The sequence below is a fragment of the Fistularia commersonii genome, chromosome 21 (genome assembly GCF_037954325.1).
Source record: "Fistularia commersonii isolate RoL2024-O1a breed Wild chromosome 21, RoL_Fcom_v1.0, whole genome shotgun sequence".
In the NCBI taxonomy this organism is placed as follows: domain Eukaryota; kingdom Metazoa; phylum Chordata; class Actinopteri; order Syngnathiformes; family Fistulariidae; genus Fistularia; species Fistularia commersonii.
In genome coordinates, this window is record NC_141304.1 from 1434916 (window position 1) to 1444464 (window position 9549).

The 9549-nt window shown below is 52.6% G+C and overlaps 2 protein-coding genes across 8 annotated transcripts in view; one reads left to right on the top strand and one right to left on the bottom strand.

Annotated features, from left to right (window-relative positions):
- Window positions 1-5132, top strand: part of cacna1da (calcium channel, voltage-dependent, L type, alpha 1D subunit, a) — a 48356-nt gene extending 43224 nt beyond the window's left edge. For 5 of the 7 annotated variants that reach the window (XM_086169056.1, XM_086169057.1, XM_086169059.1 and 2 more), the window contains 8 exons: window positions 509-625; window positions 735-1135; window positions 1339-1365; window positions 1745-1873; window positions 1946-2085; window positions 2175-2281; window positions 2358-2675; window positions 2747-5132. In XM_086169056.1, the coding sequence (XP_086025182.1) occupies window positions 509-625; window positions 735-1135; window positions 1339-1365; window positions 1745-1873; window positions 1946-2085; window positions 2175-2281; window positions 2358-2675; window positions 2747-3040 (1533 nt within the window). In that variant the 3' untranslated portion in view covers window positions 3041-5132. The remainder of the gene's footprint in view (window positions 1-508; window positions 626-734; window positions 1136-1338; window positions 1366-1744; window positions 1874-1945; window positions 2086-2174; window positions 2282-2357; window positions 2676-2746) is intronic. The other 2 variants (XM_086169053.1, XM_086169054.1) reach the window with 2 other exon arrangements.
- Window positions 5133-5251: 119 nt separating this feature from the next.
- LOC147221923 (parapinopsin-like) lies at window positions 5252-7689 on the bottom strand. Its single transcript, XM_086169060.1, has 4 exons — window positions 7359-7689; window positions 6960-7288; window positions 6066-6308; window positions 5252-5381 (listed from the first exon to the last, which is right to left on the bottom strand). Exons 1-4 carry the CDS (start codon window positions 7672-7674, stop codon window positions 5265-5267), a joined length of 1005 nt encoding a protein of 334 aa, XP_086025186.1. The 5' UTR covers window positions 7675-7689; the 3' UTR covers window positions 5252-5264.
- Between the last annotated feature and the right edge of the window lie 1860 nt (window positions 7690-9549).

Here is a 9549-nt window from a genome sequence, read left to right on the forward strand (position 1 = left end):
TGTTAACCTCACTACCTCACTCCCTCAAAGCTGTTTTTATTATAATTTTAATTTTTTATATTAAATTTTTATGAATTTAAATTTTAAAAAGCTTTTTAAAATTGTATTTATTTTAAATGTTTATGTTTTCACCAGATTTGTGTCCTCAACACTGTTTGTGATTTTTTTTTTTTACTTTTTCTTTTTAACTCTCACCCCTCGGAACTGGTTTTATTTTAGTAAAATTAAACTTTTATTTCATTTATTATAAGAGTTTATATTTTCGATCTACATAATTCAATCGTGACGTCCGGCAGGAGGGGCGTATAAAAAAAAGACGCAAACATTTTGTAATGGATAAAGTAATAAAAATAAATGGAAAAAGAGGGTGTTTGTGAATAAAAGCTTATTTTAGAGGAGGCGGAGGGCGATAAAATAACCCTAAAAAGCCGCCATCTTGGTGTGTGTGTGTGCGTGTGTGTGTGTGTGTTCGCCCCGCCGCTTAGCCTCTCTGTCGTCATGGTTACAGGCCGGCCTCCGCACCCTGCATGATATCGGGCCGGAGATTCGCCGAGCCATATCATGTGACCTGCAGGACGACGAGCTGGTGGACTTCATCCCCGAGGAGGACGAGGAAATCTACCGGGTAACCGACTCCCGTCCGCCGGAGACGTTTTCTCTCGTTTCCGGGCGCCGTCGCCCAAAAAAAAAGCGCCGTTTCACGACCCCGCTTTCCCCGCTTTCCCGTCCCGCAGCGCAACGGCGGCCTCTTCGGCAACCACCTGATGAACGGCGGCCACCGGCGCTCCGACGGCCGCCAGACCAACGCCACGCAGCGGCCGCTCCAGGTGCAGCCGCCGCCGCACTACGCCCACATGGAGCAGCCGGTGGGGCGTCTATCCCGAGCCAACGCCATGTCGCACGCCAACCACCACCACCGCCACCACCACCACCACCATCACCACCACCGCCGCCACCACAACTCCTACGCCAAGTCGCCCAAATCCACCAACATCAACCTCAACAACGCCAACGCGTCCAGCCTCCCCAACGGCGGCCACCGCCGCTACTACGATCACGCGCCGCCCAACGGCTACCCGGGGCTCCGCGGCGCCTACTACGACTACGAAAAGGCGCGCACGCCGCAAGGTCAAAGGTACGTGTTTCCCGAGGGGGAACGTCTGGCTGGAAATGAAATAACTTGAATTCCCCAGCGGCGCCTGAAGGGGACGCCCTCCGCGCCAGCAGTCGCGCCTCCGCCGACCCGTCCTTAACTAACTACCCCTTTACTACCCCTTTACTCCGTCCTAACCAACTTGCTCTCTCTTGACCCCCCAACCTTCCCGCTCTCTTGGACAGAAGGCGCTACTATGAGACCTATGTTAGGTACGTCCTTTCTAGGTTTGGCTCGGCGGCTCGCGGACGGACTTTCGTTTGTTTGTTTGTTTGTCCTGTGGCGTCGCTGCTCCCGCCCCCCTTCTGTGATTGGCCAGCATCGCGGCGCTGCTTCCCTGCATGCGTCCCCCCCCCGAGTGCCTGCTCTGGAGATGATGCCGATGGCTTCAGAACCCCCTTCCCGACACGCTCCTCCCTCGCGGGAAGCTTCCGGAGAATGCCGCCGCGGCGACGACGACGACGACGCCGGGTTTCGGTTTTGCCTCGCGGCCGCGACACCCCTCGGCTTGCATCTGCATGGCGCCGCATGGCCCCGGGATGGCGACCCCCTCGCCGAGCCGTTCCCTGAACGCCATTCCTTCCACGCCAGGTCCCACGGAGGGGAACGCCGCCACCCCACCATCCGCCGGGAGGAGGAGTTCGACGACGACCGCCTCTCTGGGGAGTACTACAGCGGCGAGGAGTTCTACGAGGACGACAGCATGCTATCGGGCGACAGGTGAGAGTCCCGCCGCCGTTGAAGTCGACCCCCGTGCGACACGCCGGTTCTTACCCCGCCTCCCCTGCCAAGGTACCAGAACAGCGACGCCGAGTACGAGACGCCCAAAGGCTACCATCACCCGGACAGCTGCTACGAGGACGACGAGCAGCCGCTGTACCGCAACTCCAGGAGGTCGCCCAAGAGACGGCTGCTTCCCGCCACGCCTCAAGGTCGGTCGCCGCCCGGTCGCCTCGCACCAGAGCACGCATGCGCACGCCGACGACGATCACTCACGCCGTCCGCACCCCGGCTTGTCCAGGTCACAGGCGACCGTCATTCAACTTCGAGTGTCTGCGCCGACAGAGTAGCCAAGACGAGCTCCCGCACCAGCGCACCGCCCTTCCCCTGCACCTCATGCAGCACCAGGTAACCCCCGAACCCGCTCACCTCCCCCGCACGTCGACGTCCGACGCGGTTCTGACTCGCGCCTTCCCCCTCCCAGGTGATGGCCGTGGCGGGTCTGGACTCCAGCCGAGCCCACCGCCTCTCCCCGACCCGCTCCACCCGCTCCTGGGCTACGCCGCCGGCCACGCCGGCCAGTAAGGACCAGTCGCCGTACTACACCCCGCTCATCCGCGTGGACCGGCCGCACCGGGGCAGCGCCGCCAGCAGCCAGGTGTCGGTGCGCAAGAGCTCCTGGTACACCGACGACCCCGACTTCTCCCAGAGGTCCTACTCGCCGGTTCACCTGCAGGTGCCGCTGGAGTACCACAACCAGTACCACCAGAAGAGAGGCAGCGCTACTAGCTTGGTGGAGGCGGTGAGTTTTGGGCGCCGGCGAGTCGCCCAGGTAGAGCCGCTAGTCAACCGGTGTCTTCCCCGCCCGCGCAGGTTTTGATATCGGAGGGCCTCGGGAGGTACGCCAAGGACCCCAAGTTCGTCGCCGCGACCAAGCACGAGATCGCGGACGCCTGCGAGATGACCATCGACGAGATGGAGAGCGCGGCGAGCCACCTGCTGAACGGCGGCATCAACGGGGTCAGCGTCTTCCCCCTGCTGGCGCCGAGGGACTACGAGCTGCAGGACACGGCGGCGAGCTACAGCGACGAGGAGCCGGACGCCGAACCCGGGGCTCCGTACGAGGAGGACCTGGCCGACGAGATGATCTGCATCACGACTTTATAGCGGCGGCTGGAAGGGACGCCTCCATCGGCCGGCAGAACCCGACTCCGTCCGGCTGCGGTCAATCAATCAGAACAACAACAACAAAAAAAAAAAACAGATCCGACCAAAAGAAGTGCCTTTTTTTACGCCGGAGAGAAAAAGGCACGCGGGAAGGGAAGGGAAGGGAAGGGAAGGGAAGGGAAGGGAAGGGGAGGCTCTTCGGCGCCGTCTATTTCCTGGATTCTCTCGGGGAGGGAGGGAGGGTTTGGGGGTCGTAGCCGAGATCCGGCTCCCATCTGAGCACAGGGGGACAGACCTGACCCTCCTGTCCAAGGGCTTGTCCTGGATCCGAGACCAGGACGGGGGGCAGATCCTCCTCGGGGTGATGACAATCAGCTGCACGATGTCATGACCTCAGTCACTTTACTAAGGGTTGGCATATCATGCAAGTTTTCAATGCAAGCATAGAAAAGGCATATCTCCTCCTCTTCCTCCTCCCCCCGTAGTCGTCGTTCGACCCCCCTTTCAGCAGATCGCCGTGACGACCGCCGAGCCAAACGCAAGCCCGGTTTTTCAGCCCCCCTCTCCTCCGCCCTTTGTAAAGAGATAAATCTATATTTTCTAATCTCGTTCGAGAAGATCAGCAATACATTTACGGTCCGCCGGGACTCCTGCTGCGCCGCCGGAGCTAGCTAGCATTCTTCTCTGAGGAGCCACGTCCGCCTTTTCCTGCGTGTGTGTGTGTGTGTGTGTGTGTGTGTTTTGCTAATATATGCACTTGTTTTTTTTCCACCCCACATCTTTTCACGGTTCGCCTTTTTTTTTTTTTTTTTCGGTTTTCCTCGCCGCCGACGGACAGAAGACGGGCCTTCCCAGGAGGCAGGAGACGCCCGTCTCCTGAGAAAGGCTAAGCAATACGTCCCCTTAAACCCTCCTCGCCAACGAGGCGCCGACATATCATCGTCTCGTCGTCCCATCCCGTGGCGGAGCGTCTGGATCGGAGCGACTACAAAAAAAAAAAAAAAAAAAAAGAAGACACATTTTCTATGTGGACGCCATGGGTTTCCCACTTTGTGTGCACACCGAAAGGGCTCTTCGACACGTTTGCGCGTTTGGAAAAAAAACGCTGTCGTCCTGCTGCTGGTGACCGACGTCGCCGCCTCCTCTTCTTCTTCTTCTTCTTCTTCTTCCTCCTCCTCCACGCCCTTCCTCTTTGTAGCAACCCCCCTTCTTCTTCTTCTTCCCCTCCTTCTTGAACTGAAGATATGCATTCTTTTTCTAAAACACTTTTAAGAACAAAAAAAAAAAATTTAAAGGTCGCGTTCGGCTGAGAAGAACTTACCTCACGTCCGGGAGCTCCTGCAGGGGTCCCAGAAAAAAAAAAAATATATATATATAAAAAAAAAAAAAAAAAAAACACGCGGATTCCAGTGGTATTTAAATATTAGCACACGTTAGCTGTTTTTTGTCTTTGCACAACAACCCCTTTCCCTTCCTTCCTTCCTTCTTCCTCCCCGAGTGTTTCAGTGCTTTTCCTTTACTTTCCCCCCTTTTTTCTAAAAAGACCTTTTTTTGTGTATCGAGGTGAGACGAGTTTTTGTACTCTTTGTGACCGTGCGTATGGTTCAGTGGACGCTGATGTGTGTCATTCTCACCTCGCAACGCCGGGAAAGATCGGGTCATATATATTTATATGCATATATATATATGTGTATATGCATTTGAGGTGCGCCGTACGCGGAGAAACGCGCCCCGTTTTGAGCATTTCTATAGATTCCTTCATATTGTTCCGGTTACTTATTACAGCCGTCGGTGTTCTGGTGTCAAAGTAGAAGATCTTGTAACATATGTACAGATGAGACCCCGTGGTGACGTCCTCCACTTGAAAAGTCTTGATATTTGCTCTTTTGCTGTTCTTTCACCTCTTTCCTCCTGGTAGCAGATGCTTTACAACCCCCCCGGGGGGGAGGGGGGTCTAGTAATACCTTCTTTTTTTTTAAAAAAAAAAATATTTATTTGACTTTCCGGGCCTCGGCTCTTGTTTGAGCCGTCGCGCCGGCGTTTTTTTTTTTTTTTCTATCAATCACCGTTCAATAAAGGTATGCCGACTTATCGTGGTGGTGTGTCTCCTGGTGGAAAAGACGTTTTTTTTTTTGTTTGTTTGTTTGTTTTATTCCAGAAAGGTGTCTGCACACAAACACACGGTTTTGTTTTTTTTTTCGAGATACAGCGGCGAGAACGTGTTTCAGCTCGGGGTCACCCTGTTGGCCGTCTCCACGGTGGTCACGGCCTCCGAGGCCTCGTCCTCCTCCGGCCACGGCGTCCGCCCGCAGAGCAGGAAGGGAACGGCGTATTTGCGGAACTGCAACAGAGGGAAGGAAAAAGGAAAAGTCAGTCCGGCGGAGGGGATTCGTCCGATCCGCCGCAGGTGTCGCAGGTCAAAGGTCACGGTCGGATGCGAAAGGGGGAAAAAATGCAAACGCGTAAATATAAATATATACACGTAATGCACCCCTGTTTACCTTTTAAGTGATATTATTTAACATGCTGAATGTTAATTCTGGATCAAGACGTTCGGAGGCTTATAGCTGCCGTCCTCCCGAGGCAGGGGGGTGCAATCAATAATGCATCCGATTAGAATTGAGGATCGATAAGTCGTAAATTACACTTGACGGCTAATTTGGTTCATTTCAAGGAGTTAAAATGCATGAAAACGCTTGTCTGGTTTCCAACTTGTAATTCCGTTAATCCGCCACTAGATGGCGCTGTTTTCTCCCCTCCAAAAGATCTGCAATTTGGTTCATTTTCAGGAGTTAAAATGCGTGAAAACGCTGGTCTGGTTTCCAAGTTGTACTTCCGCTAATCCGCCACTAGATGGCGCTGTTCCGCCCTCCAAAAGATCTGCTTGTAGGACCTGCTTGTAATTTGGTTCATTTTAAGGAGTTAAAATGCATGAAAACGCTTGTCTTGTTTCCAACTTGCACTTCCGCTAATCCGCCACTAGATGGCGCTGTTTCCTCCCCTCCAAAAGATCTGCTTGTAGGACCTGCTTGTTGAAGTAGATGTAGATGATGGGGTTGTAGGCGGTGCTGCTCTTGGCGAGATACACGGGAACCGCGGCGACCAGCGGGTGGAGCTCCACTTCCGGGTCGTGGACCACCAGCAGGGCCAGGACGGTGTAGGGCATCCAGCTGAGCAGAAAGGTCACGACCATCAGCACCACCATGCAGGCCACCCTCACCTCGCCTTTGGCCACGGCGCCGTCCTCCACGCACGCCATCCGCGTCACCTGCCGGATTTCAAACCTCTCAGGTGAGATTACTTTCAGCTGAGCAAGCACACACACAAATCGGTTGCTAAAAATGCATATTAATTCAGAAATACCTTCACTTAGGGGGTTTTCTTACATGCTTTTAGATTAGAAAATTGTACTTTATGTATAACAGTTGAATATTCTTGTTAAGAAGTGAAAAAATTCAAGTCCAGTTTCCACGACAAGAATATTTCAACAGGAATTAGTGTATAAAACAACAATTAGTGTAAAACAAATAATACATGATAGAAAATGTAAATAACTGGAAGATCAGACAAAGATCTTACCGGCTACACCTTGAATGCTACAATGCTATGCTAAATGTAGCTTCTGCTACACTTTATGTTTAAACTCCTTTTACGGACGGAGTTAAGACGCAAATCTTTTTAAATTCATCAAACCGCTTTGAACGCGTTCTACGACTCTTCCTCGTCCGTCCGTGTTTCTCAATGCTAGGTCGCGGCGGCGGCGCGTAACGCTGTCTTAAAACGCCAAATCTCGGATCACAAAGCAAGAAACCGACAGAGCGACGCCTCGCGGCTTGGAAAACTCCAAAGTCGAGATTCCCTTGCTTGGTATAAAACCCCTGGTTTGTGATGCGTTGCCGTGGCGACGCCGGGTGGTCACCTGGTGCAGCGTCCACATGAGGCGGCCGTAGGAGGCCAGGATGACGGCGAAGGGCGCGGCGAAGCAAACGGCGAAGTACACCAGGATGTAGGAGGCGTTCCCGGGTTGGCGGCCGTTCCAGTCCGGCCCGCAGGACGTCCCCACGCCCTCGGGGGCGTAATCGCCCCAGCCGAAGAGCGGCGGCAGGTTCCAGACGAGCGACCAGAGCCAGGACAGCGCCACGCCGAGCAGCGCGTGGTGCCGCTGGAAAGCGAAGGCCCCCAGGGGCCGGCACACCACCAGCATCCGCTCCGCCGCGATCAGCGCCACCGTGCACAGCGACGTGATGCCTGGGGACACGGCGCCGTCACACCCACGCCTGTCAATCAAGAAGCATCCTCCCTCCGCTCGATCACTCACCGAAAAGGGAAACTGCGAAACCTTCCATCACGCAGCCGGTCCTCCCCAGGGAGAAGTAGCCCAGCGCGTTGTTGACGACGGCGAGCACCCCTCCCGTCATGGCGGTGCCCAGATCCGCCGCCGCCATGTTGACCAGGGCGTAGTTGAGCGGCTGCCGCAGCTGCTTGTGCCGGACGGTGACGACGATCACCGCCGCGTTGAGCACGATGGCCGGCCCGGTGAAGAGCGCCATGACGACGGAGAGCGCCACGAACCCCCCCCGCGGCAACGGGCCGGAGGAGGAGGAGGTGTTGGGGTCGAGAGCCGAGCGCTGCATGGGACGCCGAGGTGCTCCTGGATCTTCTCGCGCCGGCGTCCCGGGTCAACTGGACAAATTTAAGCCTCCGGGGTCTAAATAAATCCCCGGGATCTGGATTTGAGCGTAATCACCCCGGAGGAAGATCCCTCAACCCTCACCTTCGGATTGATTATGGAAGCACTCTAACAGGATGAATCCGCCGCTTTAGATAAGAAGTTACAAGACAAGATGACCGAGAACCCGTGGAGGGAAATCTACGATCTTCTAGAGCTCAAATACGCAGCGGGACAAAATTCAAAACCGGGACAAAGTCGCGGGAACGACGCTGATATTTAGTGAAAAAAATCCAGATGTAACAACCAACCTTTCCGAGTGGACGCTTAAAAACTGAATATAGAACAAGCGAAGCTTCATATTATACAATATAACTTCGTATTGCACACATGCAATTCAAATGAAAAAATGGCATTCATTTTTTTTTTTAAATAAAAGTGTCATAAAAATCATGTGCCTCTTCTTATTTGCAGACTTCTGAATTATGAAAGCTAATAATAAATGTAAAAATAAAAATACAATCATAAACTAATGAACTAATACTCGTATCCTGCCTATGTCTTGGAGTAGCAAGAAAAAGTGCATGAAGAAAAGGTTAATTATCGCTCAGTTTGATCTTCTGCCTTTTATTTTCCCCGTTTTTCGGAGGGGTAGCATTAGCGCCAGTGTTAGCATAAGGTCGCTACGACTGCCGTCGACTGCTGACGGCGTTTCTGGGTCCAAAACACCAGCAGAGTACTCTGGAAGTTGTAGTATTAGCGGTACATGCAGGCTAGAATTCCAGCTCGCCAGCTGTAATAGTCTTGGTGTGGCTTCGCGGGCCAAACAGAACCACCCTGCGGGCCACATTTGGCCCGCGGACCAGAGGTTGACACTTGTGTTCTTTAGCATATACAGTACTCCTAGCGACCTTATGCTAATACTAGCGCTGAAACAGCCTTCTATCTGCATCAACCTTTGTCTTTGTGGACATTTAGGGATCTTTTTTGCATTTCCCAATTCCACTTGTTGAAATAGCATTGATGTGGATTCACTGCGATCTAAGTCACGGGTAACATGAATTGTGGGAAATGTCGTTTACGCGTTTGATTTACGTATTTGAAGAAAAATCTGAAGTTTTAAGACATTCTCGTTGGCCCGCCGGCCCGCAAAGCTGTACCAAATGATTATTAGAGCCGATTACAAATCCCAGAATGCTTTGCTGGTGTTTTGGACCCAGAAACGCCGTCTCCTCTGCTGACAGCAGTCATAGCGACCTTATGCTAATACTGGCGCTAATGCTACCCCTTAGAAAAATGGTAAAAAGAAAGGCAGAAGATCAGAAAAGATCAAACTGAGCAATGTTTAGCCTTTTCTTTATGCACTTTTTCTTGCTACTCCAAGACATGGGCAGGATATTAGTATTAGTTTATTGGTTTATTATTGAATGAAGCTTTGCTTGTTCCATAGTCAGGCTTGAAGCAAATGTTTTATATGGAGGGAGATTTTTTTTTCAATGAATATCAATGTTGGCCTGTGACTTTGTATTTGAGTTTGACACCCCTGCTCTAGGAGGTGCCCTGGAGGACGGGGTGACCTTTGACCTGCAGCAAAGGGGAGGTAGAGTTTAGTTACTGCAAAGAAGGTTCTTTAATTGGGGTTACAGGGTGATGGAGGGAGGGATGGATGGAGGGAGGGAGGACAGAGTGATAGAGAGAGGGAGGGCAGGGAAGACAAAATGTAAATATGTATGTATTTATATGTATAAAGCAGCGAGGTACAGTCAGGGGAGGCAGAAGACGCTGTGCCTCACCTGCCAATCTTGGAAAGAAAAAAATGTCAAATGAAAAAAAGGATCAG